Genomic DNA, 25,528 nt, shown 5'->3' with positions numbered 1-25,528 from the left:
TCCAATATGATAAAAATAATGTTTGTAATAATGCTGCTTTACCATATCGTTCTCACGTTTGTCAAAAACTAAAATAGTTAGTTAACTTTAAGTCTTTTATTACAATAAGGGACGAGACGAGTAGGACTTTCTGATGGTAACTGATACGCAGTGCCGCTCAGGATTCTTGATAAACAAAAATTCTGAGCAGCACTACAACTCCGCTCGTCACCTTGAGACATAAGATGATAAGTACACAGTAATGCTTACACATTATTGCTTCGCGACAAAAATAGGCCCCGTTGTGGTACCCATAATCTAGCCAGCATTCTGTGCAGAGAAACCTCCCACAGGTAACTAATTTACACTAAGAAAAATCAAATGAAAATGATATCATTAGAATTTTCTAGTATATGCAACGTGCATATGGAATAATATATATTTTTATTTTTCATACAAACGTAACACATTGTACTGTTATGACAAAATCAATAAAATAAATCTTAAATTATAACCTATAAAACAAATTAAAATTATGTAATTACAAATAGCAAATGGCATCAACAGTCAGCGTATCGCCTAACCTATCCTGTAACAGACCTTGAGTAATTTGTATCTTACAAATTGAATACTGTATAAACTTATTTTGAAATATCAGATTCATTTCACTCATGAAAATTTGCTGTTTGTAGAATGAAATTTTAGAAAGAAATGGAGCATTAGGTGGTGATTTAATATCAAAATATATCTTCACCTTCATACCTGGTCTGACTGTAAACCTTTATAGGTATGAATAGATCCGAAAAACACTTTGTTAAACAAGTATGGTTGTATGTATAAGAAAGTTCCTTGACAACCGCACTGTTAATGAAATAATAAAATACAGGATTTTCTCTCAGTGTATCATAGCCCTAATCTACCCTGTAAGATAGGCCGCCTGAAAGGAGCCAGTCGGAAAACAGGCTTCAGACGAAATCAACAAGCATTAAGGTAAGCGTTTTCCGGAAACTTTAACTTAGGAATTTCTCTTTCTATTATATGGCATAAATTAATAGAATGTACTTTACTGAGATTCTTTCTATAATCATTCGAGACAAAATCAATTTTAATATCCTAAGTAATGCAGTGCGATTTTAAAGGGACTTTCTTTTCGTTTAACCGTGAACTGGACTTCTTGCGTGGTGCTTCCAGGACGATATGACATTGGTACCCTCAAAATAGATCCGGTGGTGCAAAAGAATATTATGACAGCGGTGAGGGTGGGGATTTTTTTTATATAAGAGTGGGCAAACGGGCAAGAGGCTCACGCGGTGGGGAGTGGTGAAGAACCGCCCATTGGCATCCGTAACAACAGGTGTGAAGAGATACGTTGCCGGCCTTAAAGGTAGGGAGTATGCTCTTTTCCTAAAAGTCCCTAAGTCATATCGGTTCGGGGAAACAGCAGCCGGTAATTGATTCCACAAAGTGACTGTGCGAGGCAAGAAATTTCTTGCAAAACATGAGGTTTCTTTTCTATCAAAATGCTTACAGTGAGGCTTTTGGAGATGGGATTGTAAAGCTAAGTCGAAACAATGTGAAATTAAGAAAGGAAGGACTAAGCATTTCTAGGCATGTTTTTTTCATGATCTAAGGTACAATGTACCTATTGGTATTTAAAAAAATACCAAAAATTAGATCATTTATACGTCTAGACAGTCTGTGCTATGAAAACGTCGAAAAAAATTGAGGGTAACCTCTATTTTGTGCAATTCACGCACCCTAACACAAAGTGTCATACAAATCGCAAGTGTAAGTGCTTGTCACGCACACTAAAGTAATAAACCTGGCCTGTTTTCATCGGTTGTCTAGCAGCAAGAGGCTCTATCAAGACGTATAAACTATATAAGGTGAATTACTTAACGTGCGATAACTCGAATATACCAATCAAACTTTAAGAGAACGAAAATAATACCATCGATCATACAATTTTTTTAATGAAATTAGGGACGAGACGAGCAGGACGTTCAGCTGTTGGTAATTGATACACCCTGCCCAATACAATACAGTGCCACTCAAACCCAAAAATTCTGATCGGCACTACAACTGCGCTCGTCACCTTGAGACATAAGTTGTCAAGTCTCATTTTCCCAGTAATTTCACTGGGCGCCCCTTCAGACCGAAACACAATAATGCTTACACATTACTGCTTCACGTCAGAAATAGGCGCCGTTGTGCTACCCATAATCTAGCCGACATCCTGTGCAAAGGAACCTCGCACATCCTAGAATTATTTCAATTGCTATGAAACGGGGAAAGGGTATATACCCTTGCTTAATAGCGTGGCGCTAAAATCGCGACATTAAATAAACACATGGGTCGAACTACTTAAACATAATCATACAAAAAATATTCAAAAATAAAATACATAATTCACCTAAATAAATAAATTTTCTGTAATATCATTTCGGAACAACCTGTAAGAATCTACTTCGTGTCGTCGCGACCACGCATAAGACAATTATTTAAATTTTGATTCCTAAATATATAATTTACATGCTTGAAAAATTCAATTATTTACTTTAAATTTTAGAATTATTGAAGTGAATACATTTTTTGCGGCGTTGAGCACTTTTCTTGGGTACAAAATGTTAAACTCGCGTCAGGACACGTGATCCGATCGAAAATTCGTAAGACAGTCGTCGAAATTATGGATGAAAGTTGATATTTCTCAGAGATATACTTTTTAATGTGAAATAATTGTAATAGTTCTGAAGTGTCAAATTTTTTATGTAATATAAATTGTCATTTTGTGTACGATAGCGCAATGAATTAATATTGTATTTCACCACATAAATACTAGAACATTTATACTGATAAATGAAGCAATTCGTGCGAAATTATTCCCTTACCATTCCAAAATATTAAAAAATGCACAACGTTAATGTTCAAGCTCTCATTTCTGCTGGCACCCGTTTTTTTTTTGATTAAGTTTAGACAGCTATGTGTGTTAATTTTATGTCGCCAATAACGCACCATCCTGTATATAAATTCTATTTCTTTATATTGTAATGTTATTGTCCTCCTTATTAGGTACTATTGAGTGTAACTTGTAGAGTATGCTTGTATGTTTATAATCCTTAATCAATTTCAATATAAAGTACTTACTTGAAAAGTGAAAACTGAAAAAAAATGCTACAAAAAGTACCGTTATCCAACATGCATGAGCAGGTACTTGAATCAAGGTTAACTTTAAAGTAAAAATAACATTTCTTTAAAACATTTCATTTCATAACATTTTATATTTGAATATTTTAATGTAGAGCAATACAACAGATACCAAATAATGAATACAGTGACAATTGCCAATTTTTTTTATGAAAATAAGGGACGAGACGAGCAGGACGTACAGCTGATGGTAACTGATACGCCCTGTCCATTACAATGCAGTACCGCTCAGGATTCTTGAAAAACCCAAATATTCTGAGCGGTACTACAACTGCGCTCGTCACGTTAAGGCTCGTTTGCCCAGTAATTTCACTAGCTACGGCGCCCTTCAGACCGAAACACAATAATGTTTACATATAACTGCTTCACGGCAGAAATAGGCGCCGTTGTGGTTCCCATAATCTAGCCGGCACCCTGTGCAAAGGAGCCTCCCGCTGGAAAAGAATAATTTTCTGTTTACGCAATGACAACAAGAATAAGTCCCCTTTATAGTGGGTTTGATCCCCCTTTCGTTATCTAAACTATCGAGAATGTCGAGAGGCTGACAATTTAAATTGATAAATCAAATTTATAAATCACTAATATTAAATACAGGATGTAGAAAAAACCCCTCGGTGTGAAGACGAGGAAAAAAGCAATTGTGTGGTTTTCTTAAACCGGGATGCAATTCAAACATTTTTTCACAAAATCATAAAAAAAAATCAAGTTTATATATTATGCTTTACATATTCATAAAACAAAAAGAAATGTAATAAAAAAAGCCTTTGTCAGGTTCGAATCTACTCACCCTCTCTGGAACCTGAGCTTAAATCTGGTGCCTAAGACCGCACGGCCAAACAGACTTCAAAGCAGTACTTAATATTAATGATACAACTTCACCCCTATTAAAATTCTTGTAATACAACGATAATAAAAGTTTCACTTTAAAAAAATACTCTTAGTCATATTGCTGTTACAAAACTATCACTATATGGAAGTATCATACAAATTGAAATTTAAAACCAATTACAAAATAAACTAGGCTATGTACAAATAAATTAAAATTAACTAAAACTGTTTAACACACTATGAATATATTAATTAAAGTTTTTATAACGTTGTCAAAAACTATCACAGTACGATACGAAGCATAAGTAAGTGTTAAGGTCTTCAAAATATTACATATAAATACGAAGTAAGTACAATATTAATACATTTTAAACAATACCGCACATCGACAAATCCATTTTGATTCTGTTTTCAAATAGAATCTATTAAAATATCAGTTAAAAAAGCGCGTCTTTTCCGAGAAACATTTTGCCTAGCACAGCCACTTTGTGGAATCAATTACCGGCTGCAATTCCCAAACCAAAACGACTTAGGGACCTACCAGAGCTCCCATCTTAACGCATATCTTGACCATGGGCGGCTGTTTCTTCTTCCCACCACGAAAACCTCTATCAACTCAAGTTTACACTGTCGTATAAGTATGTGAACAAATTCTTAAATTTAAGTTTTAAATTATGTTTTTAACATAAGTACCTACAATACTTAAAGTTACCTACTATTTTAAGACTTGTAGAGAGAAAAAAACAGTTACACTTGGATGAGTTCTAGGTCAAGCAGAGATCGAAGGAAATTAATGCATTGACAAACTTGCAAGAATTGGTACTAAAAGAACTCAATTTGGCCCTCAACCCTTCTGTTGTGTCCGAAGAAGTCTTGTTAACTCAACCCTTGAAAAATCATGTTCAACAAGAGTGTAATAAACTCTAGATCATTGTCCATCCGATCCAAAAAAGGAGGCAGTTCGGATCCGGCAAACTATAGGCCTATAGCTATTAGCTGCCTGCTCCAAAATCATGGAGAACATAATTAACCACCAGCTCTTGGCATATCTAGAGGGTCACCAATTGATTAAAGACCGACAGTACGACTTTCTTCATGGTCGGTATGCAGGCTATCTTTTGGTATACCTAACATATAGATGGGCGACGGCCATCAAAAGCAAGGGGGAAAGCCTGGCAGTTAGCTTGGATATAGCGAAGGCCTTTGATCGTGTATTTCGTTCATTTGGGGTTCCCGAGAGTTTATGCAAGTGGACCTCCAGCTTCCTCACTGGCGCAGCATACAGGTTGTTGTCGATGGTTATTGCTCGAACCCGAAGCGCGTGAACGCTGGAGTGCCTCAGGGCTGTGTGCTATCTCCTACACTGTTTCTTCTGCATATCAATGAAAAGTTGGACACCTACCACATACATTACTCCACACCTACTACAACGCTGTGGAATGAGCTTCCTTGTGCGGTGTTTCCAGAACGATACGACATGGGTACCTTCGAAAAAAACCCGTGCACCTTCCTTAAAGTCCGACAAAGCTCCTGTGTTTCATCTGGTGTTGCAAGAGAATGTGGGCGGCGTTGATCACTTAACACTAGGTGACTCGTGCGCTCGTTTGTCCTCCCTTTCCATAAAAAAGGTCTACAATACTATAGTACGACGTTTCCCATTTGCCCGGTTGTGACCCGGTTCCGGCCCATTAAAATAAAATACCGGGTCGGAACGTGCCCGCCTTGTTTTAAAAATATTACCTACTATCGATCGACACATCGTAAATATTCGTAATTAAATAGGTAAATAAAAATCAGTGAGCTCACCTCTTTTTACTATTAATACCCTTTTTACTATTAACAAATGTGTATTATTTTACTTAATATTTAAACTTTTGATTAATCTATTTATTTAATAGATGGTGTTCCAACGACCCGATTCTTTACCATTCCCGAAAGTATGGCATCGATTCCCAGCAAAAGGAACCATGGTGAGGATCCAGGACTTAACGGACGACCAGGTGGAGCCGGCTGTTCAGCTCCTCGTGAAGTACTTCATGACTGACGAGCCACCTTGCAAATATATTGGTAACCTTCACATATTTTCAAATAAAGCGATTCACCCGATTGTATGAAACGTGCAGTTATTGACAGATGACGGCTATAATCTTATAAAAAGAGGAGATCGGAGTTCCGAAAGCCTACGTTTTAAGCCACTGTTTGCTAACAAACTTAGCCGGATTATACTTCGTGGCTAATCGCGATACTACAGTATCAATAGCAATTGTAATTACAATTACTACTATTTCAAAATTATATCAATTGAACGCACGTTTGACACTAAACTAAATTTCAATTTTTACTGAGGCAGTGCCGCCTCTTATTACATAGTGTTTACATCAATCAATAATACAGAAATCGTAGTATATTTATCTTATTATATATATTTCTTGTGTGCGTGTGTATGTCACTGAACTCCTCCTAGACGGCTGGACTGATTTTGATGAAACTTTCTGTGTGTCTTCAGGTGGATTCGAGGATGGTTTAGATTGATAATTGAACTACCTCCTAAACGGTTCGACCGATTTTGATGATATTTTTGTGTGTTCCACTGAATTTGAGATTGGTGTGTGTCTTCAGGTGGATTCGAGAATGGTTTAGATTCACAATTAAACTACCTCCTAAACGGCTGGACCGATTTTGATGATTTTTTTGTTTGTTTCAGTGAATTTGAGATTGGTTTAGATTCTCAATTCCGTCCATATTATATAATCCTCCTGCTCATGTGTATGTTAAAGAACTCCTAACGGCTAGCCCGATTTTTCAAATTTAAGACGTGTGTACAGGACAACGTCTGTCGGGTCCACTAGTCTATATATATAAAAGAGAATGTATGTTTGTATGTTCCCTAATAACTCCTAAACTATTTGACTGATCTCAATGAAATCTTTTGTAATAGATTCGTTGAAGCTCAAAGAAGGTTTACATATATAATTTATATTGCAGAAAAACGACTGCCAGGTCAGCTAGTTAATAAAAATAATCTAATATTATTTAGTGATGCTTGTTTTGCACACCGTAACGCGTAGCGACTAATGTGACGTCGATACGTCGCGTCGTCTAGAGATAATGTAAGCGGGCAGTAGTTTTTGTTTCATTCTCATACTCTCAGAGAGAACAAGTAATAAAAATAGTTTGAAAAACCTAAAAAACACGCTTTGTTTGAAAAGATAATGGTTGAAATTTAAAATTAACATCAATTCCTGCCTTATTGCTGATACATGAAAAAATTATATAAATTAACAATAATATTATTTTATAAAATTGAAAAATTGAATAATTTTAGCAAATTAATATTGTAATCGGTCCTCTATTAATCTACGATGTATGAACGAAATCTGGCCGTTAAAGTGGAAAATTTATTGAAGTAGGCGTTACTTTGCGGAAACCTTGAGTCTCGTGCCAGATTTTGGCGGGTCAACATGTCCTGAGGATGCCTCATGTAGAGGTGAAACACGTGTCGAATTATTTAAAAGACAAAAATTGGCGGAATTAACACTAAAGAAAACTCAAAACATTTGGACGTTTATAGTGGGTCAAAATCGCGCCCAAATGAGTCGGTTACAAACAAACATACATACAGGTGAAGTTAATAAAAAGCGTGTAAAAAGTTACTTTAATTGAAATAATACGACGTAATTAATCTACGTGGTTAAGTTGCGGGTAGTTCTTAAAATAATGTCAGTGAATTTTGATTTCCCAGGTGTTCAAAACCATCCCGTCGCCAAAGCCAGCTTGGAACAAGTATGGCGCAATACCATCAAGGAACGAATGTCCATTGTTTGTGTTGAAGATGTTGAGAATCCAAAGGAAATTATTAGTGTCAATGTTTTGACAGTTGCTGATAAGAATGACAAACGAGAGCCGTTCCAGGTATGACACGTTGATGTTCAGTCAGCTATACGCTTTAAAATTAAAATATGTAATTTAGCAATTCACAAAAAAATCACAATTCTGCCAACTGAAATAACAGTTTTACCAGTGGCAGGTTTCTTTGCACAGGATGCCGGCTAAATGATGAATACTACAACGACGCCTTTTTCTGCAGAAATGTGTAAGTATTATTGTGTTTCGATCTGAAGGGCGTTGTAGCTAGTGAAATTACTGGGCAAATGAGACCGAACATCCTATGTCTCAAGGTGACGAGAGGCAATTGAAGTGCCGCTCAGTATTTTTGGCTTTTTCAAGAATACTGAGTGGCACTGCATTAGAATGGGCAGGGCATATCAATTACCATCAGCAGAACACACTGCTTGTCTCGTCCTTTTATTTCATTAAAAAACTTACCAGTGACTTGAAAATAAAAAGGTAAAGGTGATCAAATATAATAATAGGTATATCAAAAATGGTCTGGATCGATAATGAAATAGAATCTGGTAGCTGCTGGATTAGATACAGCAATTTCGGGATGGGGCAGATACTGAAGTGTATTGTACAGTCTGGTCACGCAAGTATTTTCAAACGAAAAGCAATTGTTGTTATCTTATAGACAGATGACAAAGTATGGGGCATGCTGTTTGGAGCTGTGGACTTTGTGTGCAATGCAGTGGACCCTTTCAAGATGTATGGAGTCGATAAGTATTTGAGTGCCTTAGGACTTGTGGTTGATCCTAAGTGGCGTGGCTGCGCTATTGGCAAAGAGATGCTGCTAGCTCGGTAAGTAGCAGTAACTATATATGTTGTTATTCCGGACCGGTATTGTAAATATATCTAAGGGTATGTTCCGTTATGCACTGCGACCAATGTACAGTGTGACGTCAATTTAGTATAATGTGAAGCCGTTCCTTTATAGCTAGTTATACTGGTAACTATATAAAACGGAACGCGATCCCGGATACTGTCAGCCGCATTTTTTTACGCAACATTCAAATGAGTGTATTAAAGTTGTCTAGTTCATTTAAAAAAAACTTTTGATGGAGTACTGTCAAATTAAAAATATTTTAGGCACTCGAGTGGTTTTGACTGATCACGAGATCAAAGTACTGCGAGTGCCTTACCTCGAAAACGCCAGTGCTCACAGTAGAATATGGCGCCGATTCAATTATTTTTCCCTAGGGTACTGCGGCAGTATACTGGCAGTCCATAACGGAACGAATTTTTCTACAGTGACAGCACTGTGCAGTGCTCGCAGTGCGTATCGGAACATACCCTGAATGTGCAGTATTTATCCATAGTATCCATATAGTGACACAGAACCACAGAAACAACCAGCCCCCGGCAATGAAACTGTAAGCCGTACTGACGCAACAGGACGAGCGCGAGGGGGTGAAAGGGGGACGGGAGGTGAATTCACATTCCAACGGGGTCCAGAAATAAATTTTCTCTATTGAGGCAACAGCGGTCCATATTTTGTTAGTTACAGGCCTAAATACTATGATAGTATGGTGCAATTTGATAAATAATAATAAATATAATACGATTTGCTTATCTATACAATAAATTCGGAAACAGTCTGAGACAGTATATTTCCCAAACAAGAACTTGAAAAATTATGGAAAACAGACAATAACCTTTTTGAAGGAGTTCAAATATATGCCAAAACACTGACTTCTTTTAAAGCGAGCCTTCAAAGGCATATTCTCAATAATTATGAAACGTTTCAATTACATAATATGTAGGTTGTTTTATATCTTATCTATATGCTTACATTGTATTGCATTCTGTACCTACCAAAATCATTGTTGTAAGTACCTACTTTAATTGATAAAATGTTAATTTCTCATGTAAGTGACATAGGTCTTAATGAGAATAAATTTATTTAAAGGCACCTAGGAACGCAACCCGTATAACCTAAATCTTAACTAATATTATAAAGAGGAAACATTTGTGTTTTTGTATGTATGTTTGTAACGTTTTCACACCAAAACTACTGGACCGATTTTAAAAATTCTTTCAACATTAGGAAGCTGCATTTCAATTAGTGACAGGGGCTATATATAACATTAAAAAAAGTGTGTGTGTACTTATGTATGCACGCAAGAAGTTATACTTCTTGGGCTTAACGAAGCAAAGATCATTAAAATGATTTATTCCTCGTGGTATTCTACGTTTTTAGAAAGAACAATTTTGTAAAAATCTTGCAAAGATGGCTTTGACAATTAATTATTAAATAATGAATATGGCTGTATGGGCTTGAACAATTTGCCTGTCCTAATAATGGAAGAAGAAACCAGAAAATCAGAAAATTTTAGTAACCAACTTCAATCCGTTACTTTTGTGTTACAGTGATGCGCGCGCATCTTAAAATTTCACTCTCATAATTTTTTCATAATGCGCCTAAAGAAGTATAACTTCAAAAAAATGCAATAATATAACCCAAGGTGTGAAAAAATTAGTCATAAAAAATCTGTCATCGCGTGCGCTGCGGAAACTCAGCCTAGGGGGTGATGCTGCGGGGGTGGGGATAGATGAGGCATCGATATATTATCAATGTAATTGTGTATCTAATAATCTGAAAAGATTTAATTAAAGACTAAGAAAACTAAGAGAAATAAAACTTTTTTGTTATCAAAATTAAATGCATAGTCCTACTTAGTAGACTTTCCACTACCACAAGATCAATATGTACGCGAGTGAACCGCGAGGCATTGCTAGTCCAATATAAATTACCTTTCAATATTCACGGTTTTTGTATTCGCAGCATACTTACGGTACATTTTACCCCCGACGAATAAATAACTATTACTGTAATTACTTTTTTTTACCAGTGGGAGGCTCCTTTACACAGGACGCCGGCTAGATATGGGTACCACAACGGCGCCTATTTCTGCCGTGAAGCAGTAATGTGTAAGCATTACAGTGTTTCGGTCTGAAAGTGAAATTACTGGGCAAATGAGACTTAACATCTTATGTCTCAAGATGACGAGCGCAGTTGTAGTGCTATTCAGAATATTTGGGGTTTTTTTTTCCTAAGCGACACTGCATTGTAATGGGCAGGTAGTATCAATTACCATCAGCTGAATGTCCTGCTCGTCTTGTCCCTTATTTTCAAAAAAAAAAAACTTACGGGATATATACCCCCGCAAATTAAGGACTTTTACTGTAATTAAAAAAGTATTAAATTTTGATTTGAAACTTTTGTATGTATATTTAAGCATTTGTTGAAGTGAATCGAAGCGCACCGGTACAAAATTTAATACTTCAGGGAGAAATTATAAATATTCACCCAAAAGAATCGTAAGTATACAAAATACAATAAACGGCATTGAAGACGTTTGAACGACTTCATACCAATTCCCTTCCCATTCCCGCAAGTATAGAATTCTTGCCTTATTGCATTCCTTATAAATTCTTGATCGTGTCGATGGGAGAGAATTCTTAATTCAATATTGATTGGAATTCTTCAAGGTAACACTGCCAATGTGCGATAATTTATTATTTACTTACATGTATTTAAACATTTAATATGTTTACAAATAAAATTAGAAAACAAAATTTTATGAACGATGCGGTACTCGAACCCACGACCTCTGGCGTTCCGTGCCATATGGATTTCCGCAAAATAACGCCTACATTAATAAATTTTATTAGGTACATAGACTTACATAGACAATATTATACTTAGTTAATATAATATTCAAAATACGAAACGAAATAGTTTCAGCATTGCTAACTGTTTACCACTTGTCAATCAAAATCAGTTACATTAACAACAGATACGCTTTCCATTTCTATCTTGCTACAGATGTTCTTCATCCTTTTCAAAAAAAGACTGACACGGTTCACGTCGGCTCTGCGATAAAAAACGTTTTAAAATTGTAATATAGTCAGTTCAGTTAAAGAAACTAGTTTTGTGAAGTTCTACGCAGTGTGTGACTCTTAATATACCATCTACTCACAGTATTATTACAAAGAATACGCTTCAAGGATCCTAAGATCGAGTCACCATAATTTTTTTTTTCTTTGTATTTGTAAATTTTTTTTCTTAAATTTGTATAATGCTGCTAATGGAAACCAAATTTGAATGTTGTAACTAAACTCTATAGAATTCGTAATTTGTCACATCTGCAAGAAGAAATACCACCACGCTTGTATTAACACAAAAATACTCTTCACTGACCTGAGTGAACAGTATAAGGCTACATGGTCCTGCCCAGCATGCGCCCGCCCCAAAAGAGATAATACCAATACACCGGTTAGGGGATCTCCGCTACCACATGAAACTACCTCAGAAAGCATATTAACCAACACAACCTCCGCCGTAGGTCCTGAAGCCTTACGTAGGATTATTCGTGAAGAGTTAAACTCGGTGCTGGATTCATTCAAAATAAATATTTTGGAACGCCTAACTTTAGCCAGACTTTAGTCTGAAACTAAGCAAGTTATTGATCAAGTGTCCTGCATCACAGCTTCCTTGAATTTTCTCGAGCAGAAGTACGAAGCTACTGTTACAGATCTGTCTGAAAAAAGCAAGTTAATAAACCAGCTTCAAACTGATAACGTAAACCTGACAACAGTAGTGAGGGCTTTGGAAATTAGATTAGTGTCTATGGAAACACAATCCCGTGCAGCAAACATAGAAATTCACTGCATCCCTGAATTCAAAACTGAAAGTATACCAACCACAATTAATCAACTTGCTACCGCAATAAATTTTAATCTATCCAATACAGACTTAGTGCATGTTCAAGGATTGCTAAGACTAACAAGGAATCCTCTCGACCACGAACCGTCCTCGTGAAGTTTTCTAGCCCTAGGATTCGTGACTCATTTTTTGCCGCTGCTCTAAATTTCAATAGAAAAGTGAAGTGCAACGAAAACAAATTGAACACAAGCCATCTAGGTATTAGCGGTGAAAAAAAAACCATTTAAATTGGTGAACATCTGCCACTTGCAGTTAAGACATTGCACGCCAAAGCCCGCATAAAAGCTAGAGAACTTAATTCTAGTCTACGGCAATAGCTCAACTTTAAATAATAGAATAACCCTAACTAACAGTGAACCTAAGACATATGTTGGAAATATATATCTTACTGCTAGTGACGTCTCTAAAAAACTAAATTGATTGTTCCAAAGGTAGCGGTCTGGACAATATCCTTCAATAGGTGTTCTGAAGTTCTCTCGGTTCCGCTAGCAATCATTTATAATTACTCCTTGAGCACCGGTACTTTTCCAGACAAATGGAAAGAAGCAAAAGTTGTGCTTATATTTAAAAAAGGGTCCAATAGCTCCGTGTCTAATTATCGACCAATTTCAATTTTAAGCGTAGCGTCAAAAGTTTTCGAAAGCCTAGTAGATGAGCATATCACTACAGCTATTAAAAACAACTTTACTTCTCATCAACATGGTTTTATTATAGGTAAATCAACGAATACTAATTTATTTAGCTTCATCAATGAAGTAATTAATGCACTAGACAAAAATCAGCGGGCAGATGCAATATACACAGACTTTTCAAAGGCTTTTGATAAAGTTAACCACAACTTGCTACTAACTCAGTTAAAGAATTTTGGGATAACAGATACCCTGTTAAACTGGTGTGAAACTTATCTCTGTAAGGGACCCAACACTGTTGTTATTAATGGATTTAGTTCAAAACCTTACCTTGCAACATCTGGAGTTCCTCGGGGATCAGTGCTCGGGCCGTTATTTTTAATGTCTTTATTAACAGCATAAGTAATATATTTCAATTTTCAAAAGTATATTCATTTGCCGATGATCTCAAACTATTACGAGTGATTAGAACCCCTGCAGATGCTCAGCTACTACAAAGTGATATCGATCGTTTAATGCAGTGGTGCAGAATCAACAACATGCAGCTCAATGCTGGTTGCATTGAGCTGCATGTTGTTGAATGCTTTCATATATCATTCACGCGCAAGATCAATCCAATAAGTAGTAAATACAGTATCCTAAATGAAAGAATCACTAAAGTCCATAGCATACGCGATTTGGGAGTAACACTTGATTCTAAACTTAATTTTATTGAGCATGTTGACAACATCCTTGCATCAGCCTCTAAGTCTTTAGGATTTGTAATGAGAAACGCCAAAGATATTAGAAAAATATCCACAATAAGAGTCCTTTTTAATAGCTTTGTGAGATCTAAGTTGGAATACTGTTCCCAAGTATGGTGCCCTGACTATGATATCCACAGTGACAGGATTGAAAGGCTTTAAAAGAAAATACTTACTGACGTACGAGACTTGATCTCGTATAACGATCGTCTGCGTCATTTTCAAACCCTATCATTAAAATCCCGCCATTTATACTTAGATATGTTTTTTTTGTACAAAATAATAAACGGTAAAATTCAGTGTCCTGCTCTATTGAGTCTGTTTGACATCAATATTCCCCATCGACCTCCTCGTAAAGCATTGTTTAAAATCCCACCCTGCAGAACGAGGCTTGGAGCCAATTCAACTTTAGTAAGGCTTTCGCGGTCATACAATTATCTATCTTCAAGGATTGAGGGTTCAAGGATTAGACATTAACCATAATTCTGAAAATGAATTTAGGCGTAGGCTTTGTAATTTTTTAAATAATAATTTAATTTAAATTTGTTCTTTAAGTGTACTTTTACTAATTTAATTTAAATTTGTTCTTATACATTTTTCTTCTTATAGGTGTAGAAGTAGTTGTAAAATATTTGTTTGATTTTTTATAGACAAACAATCGTCATGTTTCATGCATGTCTGATTGCCTGTAAGTAGAAGTAGCTAGATCGATTTCTCGCACCAGAAACTACCTGTTTACTAAATTTCATGAAAATCGTTGGAGCCGTTTCCGAGATTGACATATATATATTTATATACAAGAATTGCTCATTTAAAGGTAAAGATAAAATACGCGAGAATATTGTAGGTCTGTGATACAAAATATAGTCAACCTATTTTTATACTTTACTTGCTATTTTCTCAAATCTGATTGACAGCTATCATTTTGTAATAACTAATAATAAAGAAATGTTGTTATACTGAAAACAAATTTAATATAATATAATGAAAATGAAGACAAAATTATCGAAAAAGAAATGAATTTGTGACACAGAAGCGGTTTTGCAACAAACAACAGGAAGCCCGCAACCGATAGATTGGCCTGAATTAAATAAGATAAATTTGAATTTATTTGCCGAACGAAATAGCGACAGCACTAGAAATTTGATCCTTAAAGGCAAGGATCTTTATGAAAGATACAAGAGACGGATTACTGATAGTGATGTAAGAGCGATTTGCCAATATGTTAAACTTTCCCCTAAACGAATAACCAAACTTGTCTTACCTTCAATGATATTATATACAATAAAGAGGTAGATATCGCACTAGCACGCGCAAAATGTTGCAGACCAATTCAGACAATTGTCGTAATTTCATTTAGTCGGCTAATAGCAGTGAACTAAGCCGAACGTTTTCGTGGCGTGACAATAATAATCTAAAATGCCAACCTGTGTCTTAAGAAAATGTAAAAACTATGTTAACAAGATATATAAGAGTGAAGGTATTTCATACCATACGAAATTATATAAAAGAACTTCGTATTTGTATTTTATCACGATTTTATTTCTTATTAACAAATAAATCTCGAATTATTAACGTGGTGGTTCGAGCAAGATAGAGAATATGATGTCAACTGCAGCGCGACAAGGACAAATAGTATGTGTCATAGATTAATCAACCAGAAGTGAAATCGTAGGCAGAATACATAGCGTTCGTAACCGCTTGATTGCGAAACTTGAGTTTTCTAGTTAGTTAGGGAGCGTCTTTCTTAAATAATATTATGATGATTATAAGTTCTGGCTTTCAAAGTCTTATAATAAAGGTGGTATATAATGAGGTTATTAATAGCAGGCTATTTGATATTTTATTAGTACTTAATCTTGGAATGTATGTAACGTACCAGGAGGTCTACTCGCAAAATCGACAACGACACATTTGGAACGATACGATAATACTCCGAATATACCGCAACTACTCTGTTTGCTGCGGGATGATCCAGGTAGTATATTTTAGGACAATTTAGGAAATGATGTAAAAAAGGCTTTGTTGCAGTGAATGTAATACGAAATTTAATATTTTTTAATAAGCAAGTGCGTATAGCTGAGCTATCAAACTACAAAAACAAGTTTTAGGGTAGATAGCGGACGAAGACAGGAAGTGCTATCTGCTTGCGTAGGAGTTTTTTCAGTAACACTGCCCTTTAGGTATATCCCTTGCTAACTGCAGAAGAATCAATGGATCATTTTCTGTTTCTCCCATTACCTTATTGTAATAAACCCTCTAGAGAAATACATTCATAAATAATATAATATACAAGAAATAATAATTGTAAACTTAAAACTTTTTGGGAGCCGTCGTTAGTACAATTGTAAAAATGGAACCCTTGTTGTTAATACATTTCGGTTTTGTTTCCATATGTCTGTATGTTTTTTATTATTTACTGTACAAATAATTTATATCATCATTATGGCTATATATTATAACCAATATTATTTTTTTTTAAATCAATAACACCTAATTTACCTAGTTTTACCACTTTAAAACTTTTATTACATGAACTCATGAATTAATCGTATTTTAGGGATAAATCACTGTGTACGGTAAAAAATCATATCTGGTGAATGATTCTGTGTTTTTAATTAGCAAATAAGACTTATCTCTTTTTCACTTGTGATAATTGCATTTACTATCCTTCTTTGATGTGTAATCGTAATGTAGTGTGCTATTGCAATGTTAAATTATTCATGTGTGCATTTGTGTATCATTTACAAACACCGAATGTTGTCTAGGTAACCTATCTATACTTTTAAATATCATTGCTTACCTTACAACGAAATCACAGATATAGGCTTCTTTAAATTACTTAAACAAATCTTAGTTAAGGGGCGATCTAGTATAACTTATTTAAATATCATAAATAATAACATATCTGAAATCTCCATTTTGAATCTATCAAAATGGAGATTTCAGATATGCTCATAAAGCAGGTATAAAGCAGATCATAAAGCAGGAGATTATTTGGCTCAATTTTTTAAAAGAAATAAAAGTGTTGAAGTATGTGATCTAGGCCAGGCTGATCAAACGCTTACAAGTGTTGCGCACTTAATGGATGCTTTAAGAATCGATTCTGGAGCAAACAATACCCTAACAGTACTAGACATAAGCCGAGTAATTCCACTATTCAATCGATATTCTTACGAAACAAAATAGATGGCACACCATATAGAGAATTTACTAAAACAAAACTAAAGTCTAGTTGAGCTCCGCTCACAAAAGAACGAAATGATTGGTCAAGATATAGGTATATCGTTAGAGGACTGAGAAATAATAACACTCTACTTTATTTAGATTTGGGATATAATAGAATTGGAGAATATGGAATAGAAGTATTAGCGAAATATATATATATATATATATCGGAGATTTATTTGGATTTAAAATCGGGCGTCACGGTGTTGGTATCCTCCATGTTGTTTTAAGTCGATCAGTGCGCACAACCGGCGCGGGCGCTAGCTTGAAGACGACTGCGACTTCTCAATGAGCGCTCTACTGATGGATAATAAAAACTAACTTCAATCACGTCACCGACAGTGACGTACACAGTGACAACTTCAAACACACTTTGAAAGATGACGTTCGCCATCAGTTCAGCCCAATACACAGAGTAGAATATAATCATACAGGCCATATTACTTTTATATTCTAATTTTCCGACACGGCCGTTCTGCAATTCAACCCGCTCTCGCGTTGATTTATCAACGTCGAGTCCAGCCTAGGCGCCACAGCGCATAGCACACAAGTAAAGCATTTACAAACAGCTTTCAACCTCCCACAAAGCAAAGCGTAAAAGCTTTCAGCACGTCACAGCTCTGGCGTATAGCAAAGCGTTGGGGCTTTCAGCATTGCTCAGAGGCAGCACTTAAAACACGCTGCAAAGCGTTATAGCTTTCAGCATCAACCTTGGGTAAAGACAGATGAGCCCAACCTTACTGCAAAGCGTGATGGCTTTCAGCAGGACATCAGGACAAAGCGATAAGGCTTTCAATCCACTTTAATATGACAAAGCGTAGAAGCTTTCAGCATCATCTGTTTAACCGAATCTAGCAAAGCGTCTAAGCTTTCAGCATAACCCATCGCTGGGATTATACTAAAAATTCTAATCCACCACCACCACAAGCGTGGCGCTCAAAGAAGTAAGCGTGGACAAAGCGACAGGCTTTCAATCCTTCACCCCACCATAGGTGTAGCGCTCTTAGAAGTAAACTTGGACAAAGCGACAGGCTTTCAATCCTACATCCCACCAAAGGTATAGCGCTCTTAGAAGTAAAGTTGGACAAAGCGACATGCTTTCAATTCTATACCCCACCATAGGTGTAGCGCTCTTAGAAGTAAACTTAGATACAGCGACAGGATTTCAATCCTACACGCCACCACAAGCGTGGCGCTCTTAGAAGTAAACTTGGACAAAGCGACAGGCTTGCAATCCTAATATGACAAAGCGTAGAAGCTTTCAATCTCCAATGCTACAAAATTATCAATAAACAAAACCATATTTATTACTGATGCGAGGATAACTTTGTACTAAATTAAGTTGCCTACCGCAACGGATGAATTGAGGCCATATCGGCATCGTATCGTACTGTATCTCTTTTTACTAGCTCGTCCATCCTATGTTTTGTTTCTCGTCTCATTTCTATTAAATCCTCTAGCTCTACCATGAGCTAGCAATCGAATCGTACGTTCACTTACTGCAGTCGATAACAAGTAAACCTTGGAACCTTCCTTGCTGACGCTTTTCGTCTTCATTTGATTCCACCGTTAACATATTCCAAGCTAAATAACTTCTGCCCGATATTATTTTGAAACAGTATTTCTCGAGAGCATCTGGCATAATAAGTACGCTCATGGTACAAATTTTCTTTAAAAACCGCTGCAGAACATTATTCGCTTGCAATAAGATTTCGATAGGTCCTTTACGTTATGACTCATACTACCAAAATGAGTTCTCCAGGTGACCGATAGAGGCGACGTATAATTTTAGATACGAATCTTTACGAAGTTGCTAGTGAGTAGGATCACTGTAAGCTCGTGTTGGATATACTGATTATCGCGAAGAGTTTTATCTAGGTGGACTCCTATTACAGCCAATTAGCAACTGGATCGGTCTCTTACCAGTACTTCTAGACATTTTGCAATATAAGGCAGGTTAAACCTCAACTAGAACAGATTATAGGTTTTAACCAGCATTATCCGTTCAGATGGTTAGGTCCGGTACCCCGACAGGCTCCACTAGCTATTTCATGGAATTCAATGGACCACTCCGTACAAACACCTTGGAACGCTTGACCCGTGAAATAAGTTCCTTGGTCAGAGATAATGTGCTTGTGTGTACCAAATATGTAAACGAAATTTCGCAACGCTTAGCTAGCGGATCGCGTAGTTAAGTCCTTAGTAGCTGTTAAATAGCAGAATTCTATGAAAGTATCAATTACGTATTTCTAGGGAACCCTCCGTCACTTGGAAGAGCATCCGTCAACTACGGCATACTTACCATCTGAGCACGAACTTATCCTGACCGTATGATCAATGATCAAAGTTCCTTTATTGTAGTTAGCTGGCACAAATCCGCATTATGAGACGGGACGTTATCGCAAACCCACTACACTCACTCTGATAAAAGACCTCCGAATGGTCCGAAACTAATCGGTACCCACACTGATAAAACGTGAGTAAAACCGTGCATGGAAATATCAGCTCACGGCGACGCTCCACACCTTTTCTCAGCTATAAATGCAGGTGCCAGTTAGTGGCACCACTAGCCAGTGACACAGTTATCCAGGATCCATTACACTACGTCTCCAACACACATTCCCACTGCACAGACACTGTCCACTGTCCATCACGACATAAGCATCGCTGTGTCATGAGAATACTGCTCAAGGCCTCACGTGAAAACCTTCCCGTCTTCAAAATCACGCAACTTCAGCATGGTTGTAAATGCGTTCCCGGGCGTCAAAAAACCCTGGTATCGTGTAGCAGACGTCCCAGAAAACAAGTCGAATGTTTGCGAAGGCGATCACACCGCTGCTCTCGGAGATTTATTTTGATTTAAAATCGGGCGTCACGGTGTTGGTATTCTCCATGTTGTTTTAAGTCGATCAGTGCGCACAACCGGCGCGGGCGCTCGCTTGAAGACGACTGCGACTTCTCAATGAGCGCTCTACTGATGGACAATAATAACTAACTTCAATCACGTCACTGACAGTGACGTACACAGTGACAACTTCAAACACACTTTGAAAGATGACGTTCGCCATCAGTTCAGCCCAATACACAGAGTAGAATATAATCATACAGGCCATATTACTTTTATATTCTAATTCTTCGACATATATATATAAATAGCAGAAAACCCCGAGTTGAGGTTGTTAAATTTGACGGGGAATACTATTAAAGGCGCCTGGGCAAAAGCTTTAAGTTACGAATGCCATTCTCAAAACTTCGGGAGCTGAATATCGCAAAAAATAAAATAAGTAATATGGGAATTTTGGATTTGTTAAATACATTAAAGAAACCGTCTTATATGAGATATTTTGACATATTTGGGAATGAAATTGGGGGCAGCTCTTGTGAGGTTATAGAAAGAATGTTGGTGAGTGGTGTACTTTTTCAAGATACTACTGACGTCAAACTATACTCTGTGGACGGTTCCTTGTACGCAGCGTGTTATCCTAATCCATTCGATTTGATCAGCAAATTGTACTATTGCGAAATGGATTTTGGCTTCCCGATTCCTATTGATCATATAAAAAGAAATGTGATGCCCGTGAAGAAAATTATAGATCTCGGCAGTAAGCCAATAATAAGGAAGCAAATTGAAATTATATCAGAAAACTAATTTTCATAAAGTTCAATTATAGAAAAGAATTTGTGACTGTTTTATGTTTTATATTATACTGTTGAGTAAAAAATTCAGTACCTAGGTAACACTGAATATGTTAAGAAAATTAAAAACGGCTTAATATAGAAAGTTGCCAATACTTTTATTGTTTTTTGAAGTAATCTCCTCTCTACATATCGTTGCATTGAGGCAAGCAGTGGGCCCTTTCTTCTTTAGGGGTCTCTTGTATGGCATTTTCGTACGCTTTCAGCGCATCTTCAGGGCTCGTAAAGCGAATACCTCGAATTTTATCTTTAGGTCTTGGGAATAAATAAAAGTCGCAGGGCGCCAGGTCAGGACTCTATGGCGGATGACTCATTATTTCGACACCTGCCCTAGTCAAATATTCAATAGTCCGTTTTGCTAAGTGCGCTGAAGCATTGTCGTGGTGAAGGAGGATCCTGTTTAGAGGGCGCTGCTGTCGAATTTCTTCCAAGACAACAGGCAAACAGCGATTGACATACCAGTCTGCAGTAACTGTCCTTCCATCTTCTAGCACAACTGTCGCGAAATGATCTTTCCGATCAAAGAATGAGGCAATCATCTTTTTTCTTAGGGTTCTTTCTTTCTTTACCTTAGTTGGCCGCTCCTCGAAAGGAAACACCTACTGAGCTGGTTGTCTTTTGGTTTCGGGTACGTGCTACGTATATATCCAGCTTTCATCACCCGTGAAGATGTCAAATACAGCATTTGAGTCACCGCCGTTGAACTTATCTAACATTTGGCGACACCAGTCCAGTCGAAGGTGTTTCTGGTTGTTGGTGAAAGTATGGGGAATCCATCTGGTACAAAGCTTCCTGACGCCTAAATGTTCGTGTAATATTTTTTGAACTTGATTCATACCAATGCCTAGGCTTGCCCGTATCTGTTGCTCACTCTCTTATCTTCCTCTATCATGCGTCGCACATCACTGATTTTATCTTCAGTAATCGCTGTTAAAGGACGTCCCTCACGCGGATCACCATTGAGATTGCTACGTCCACGCTTAAACTCGTAAAACCAATTGTAAATAGTGGCTCGAGATGGGGCTTCATTAAGAAATGCTAATCGCAGCCTATCATAGCTTTGTTGTGGAGTAAGCCCACAACGAAAGTCATAAATCATTGACAGATTAAAATTTCTCGCGTTAGGTTCATTTTCACGTGTAACAAGAGTTTTAGATTTGCCGCCAATTCATAAAAACAAATGACGTGTTTTATTTGTATTAAAGGTGGCAAATGAGCCAGTGGCTCAACTAGTTAAACGTAAGGAAACAAACAGATGAGCATGGATATCCACAATGCTAGTGGTCAAAACATGTATTGCCGTCCTTTGAGATGGAATTATGTTCTAAACTTGATCGATCGTATCGATTCGGGAATACAGTAGTCCGCAAAAAGAGGTTGCTTGAAATACTATATCGCCTGAGAAACCAATTCGGAAGAGAACTTCCACGTGACAACGTAACTGAACTTCGTTCGATATATTGACGCCAAGTCTACCAATACAGGCTGTGGCAAATAGGTAGGAAATAGGGTAGAGTGTTTTCGAGTCGAGGAGGTATGACAAAGTGAGGCTTCACAACGCTATGTAGCCTTAGGTCTTAGGGTTAAGCAGATCTAAATAAAACCGACTTAATTTAAAACGAGTTATTTAGTTGGAGCATATGCATTTAGTTGCAGAAGAAACAGGGTACGGGATAGAAGCCTTGCGTGAATTAAATACACAAATACTCATTACTGATGAAACATTTACCATAATTGAAGTGCAACAAACAATTTTTTTACCATAATATATTAAACTGTTGCACTGCTCCTACTCCAATATGATCACTTCCTTCAAAAGATCCTGGGTCTTCTGCGAGATCTTTTTCGGTGTGGTATCTAATTGAATGAATAGTTTTGACAGCTCTGCATTTTAAAATATTATTGATAATGTTATGTATAACTACACATATTAGCGCATGTTATGGCTACTACTTGGTTAAGTCGAGTAAGTTTTTTATTGGGCTATGCTTTTCCTATTGTAAAAAAATATGATCCCAGAAAATATAGATAGCAATGAGTTACGAAACTCCAAAAAATTTTAAAAACGTTTAGGTATGTGGTTAAGTTTACTATAACGTAAATGACTGTCTTAAAGATAACATAGATTTGGAATGGAGCGACTGCCATCAGACACTTTAATATATTGAAACGAAATATTATTTAAAAAAAAGAAGCCCGATGAGTTTCTTGCGCTCGTTTTTCTCAGGTCAGACATAAATTTTCGAATGAAACTTAGTTTTTAACGTTCAATAAATGATATAAAATCTTGAATAAAAATGTCATGTCAATCCCCTAACTTAGTCTGCATTTGTCTCGTCCTGTAAAAACCACACCACTCAACATATTGTATTTGTTTCAGGGTGCCCATTTGTAAGGCTTTGGGTCTCAAAGTAACAGTAACAGTATTTACTGCTGGCGCTTCACAAGCCGTGGCTAAGAAACTTGGGTACAAGGTTATTTACGAAATTACGTACAAAGAATTGGCGGAAAAGGGATTCGTATTTCCAGGGATTGAAGAAAATACTAAGAGCTCAATGCTTATGTCAATGGAGATAGAATAAAAACATTATAAAGATGTGTAATTGTTGATTTTATTAGTAAGTACTTGGCATTTATTATAATACCCTCATAGAAGAAAAGTCTACACATGAGTATATAAGTTGAATGTTTTAAAATAATCTTAAAGCCAAGTGTCATAACGTGTTTTTATTGTTTTAAGGCATATTTGTGGCAAAACATCTCGTGAAATAAAATTGTTGTTGGTACATTACATTTTTAAATTTGGATCGATAGTTGTTTGTTCTAATATTGATAAGTAACCAGTTTTCTATATTTTTTATATATCAGAAAAAAAATATTTTCATATTTTTTTTATGAATGTTTGATGAATTTTATACTTATTTTGACAAAAGCAAAATCATATTAAGTGATGGATCAGTTTTACATAAAGCAAGAGGGTTTCAAAATATCGCAAATAGTGACCCCTATCAGCTCCTGAACGGGATGAAATTGAATTACCAATAATCCTGATTTAATATTTGTAGCCAATTATATTATAAGTAATTGTTTTCTGTGTATGGAAATTCAATATTATTTTAAAAGTGTGAGGAAATTCAACATTATTTTAAATGTGTGAGTTTTCTAGATATTGGTTTCTATATTTAAAAAAAAAAATTGTGAAAAATGCTCACCGTATATTTAAAAAAAAAAAAGCAGTCTACTGTCACTGTCCGAATCGGGTTCTAAATTATAGAACATATATAACATTCGCAGTATAATAGGCCAACAGCAAAAGTGTGCTTAAACTTAAAGACAATGTAAGCACACTTTTCTCCTTAGTCGTGTGTCAACTATCCAAATAAAATCTTAACTGAACAAATGTTTTACATTGATGCTTATTAACCAAGAATATTTTAATCAACTGGTGTGAATACGGCAATGTATAGACAAAGCTGTCGAAGCTTAAGTGTGTAACTATTTCGGATTTGTTTTTATACGACGTGATTTGTCTATATGTATAACGTTTTATATTATATAAATAAAGATGTTTCATTGTTAACATAAGAAATTACGTTATTACAGCTATAATATACAATGATATTATATAATACACAGACGACGCAGACGGTGTATATGCATTACAGTCGATAATGCATATTTCGGTCGTCAACGAGGATAATATGACCTTGGCTTTGTTGAGTTTAGTTTACAAAATGTTCTTAGGTAGTGTTCTGCAAAGTATAACCTGTTACAGTTTAATATAATATATTATTGTCCTATTAATTGTTTTATTTACTTAACCCAATACTGTAGTAAAACAAAATAAGGGTCAAAACTATGTAAGGGCATGTGCAATTTGTCACAAATTCGTATTGAAAGAGAAATACCTAGATATGTAGTTATTGATAGATGGCTTGTACTTGTAAATATATAAGGGAATAATAATAAAAACATTAAATAAGATGTTATTATTCTACGATGTCTTCTATCACCGCTAGGAAGCTTACATCTCGACAACTGGAGAGCAAATTAGGACAAGCGCTAGACGAACTAGAAAGAGAAGAGAGCGAAAAAGAATTTCTAAAAATTCTGGATCAGAATAAAACTTTGAAAATAGAAATGGCTGACATATATAAAAAATCGACTGATATTGAACAACAAAGAGATTACTTACAGAAGCTGTTAGATAAGATGGACCAAGACAGCAATTTATTTGACAGCACTTTACAACGCTGTAGCATTCTAGAGTCAGAGCTGGGCAATGCCCGTAGGAACATATTGGCCCATGAGGCTCACAACGAGGAGTACCAATCCTCACGAAGACAATCGTTATTTGATGAGTTAGTTGATACCGCAAATACTTCAAAATAAGATAAGTTGGAACAATCCTTTGGTGCAAACATCCAACAAAGACGACCGCTTAAAGAGCTATTTATTACTTAGCAATAATAAACTTAAAAAATACTCTAGAATAAATAGATATAATTATTAAAAAAACAAATAGATTAATAAGGAAAAATAAAATTTTCTGTAATAACACATTACGCAAAGAGCGCTTGCAATTATTAAATTTAATT

At 36.1% G+C, this 25,528-nt stretch overlaps 1 protein-coding gene across 3 annotated transcripts; it reads left to right on the top strand.

Moving 5' to 3' along the window:
- The first annotated feature begins 939 nt into the window (after window positions 1-939).
- On the top strand, window positions 940-24,730 carry LOC126964430 (uncharacterized). 3 transcript variants are annotated; one of them, XM_050807533.1, is made up of 5 exons: window positions 940-969; window positions 5,910-6,078; window positions 7,754-7,923; window positions 8,540-8,706; window positions 23,311-24,730. In XM_050807533.1, the coding sequence occupies exons 2-5, from the start codon at window positions 5,910-5,912 to the stop codon at window positions 23,510-23,512; spliced, it is 708 nt and encodes a 235-aa protein (XP_050663490.1). In that variant the 5' UTR covers window positions 940-969; the 3' UTR covers window positions 23,513-24,730. The 3 variants fall into 3 exon arrangements, with proteins under 3 accessions (XP_050663490.1, XP_050663489.1, XP_050663491.1); XM_050807532.1 differs by lacking the exon at window positions 940-969 and adding an exon at window positions 4,220-4,357; XM_050807534.1 differs by lacking the exon at window positions 940-969 and adding an exon at window positions 4,523-4,649.
- Window positions 24,731-25,528: the final 798 nt, after the last annotated feature.

The sequence above is a fragment of the Leptidea sinapis genome, chromosome 5, assembly GCF_905404315.1.
Source record: "Leptidea sinapis chromosome 5, ilLepSina1.1, whole genome shotgun sequence".
Lineage (NCBI taxonomy): Eukaryota > Metazoa > Arthropoda > Insecta > Lepidoptera > Pieridae > Leptidea > Leptidea sinapis.
Note: the sequence above shows the minus strand (reverse complement) of the source record. Positions and strands in the feature narration are given on the sequence as shown.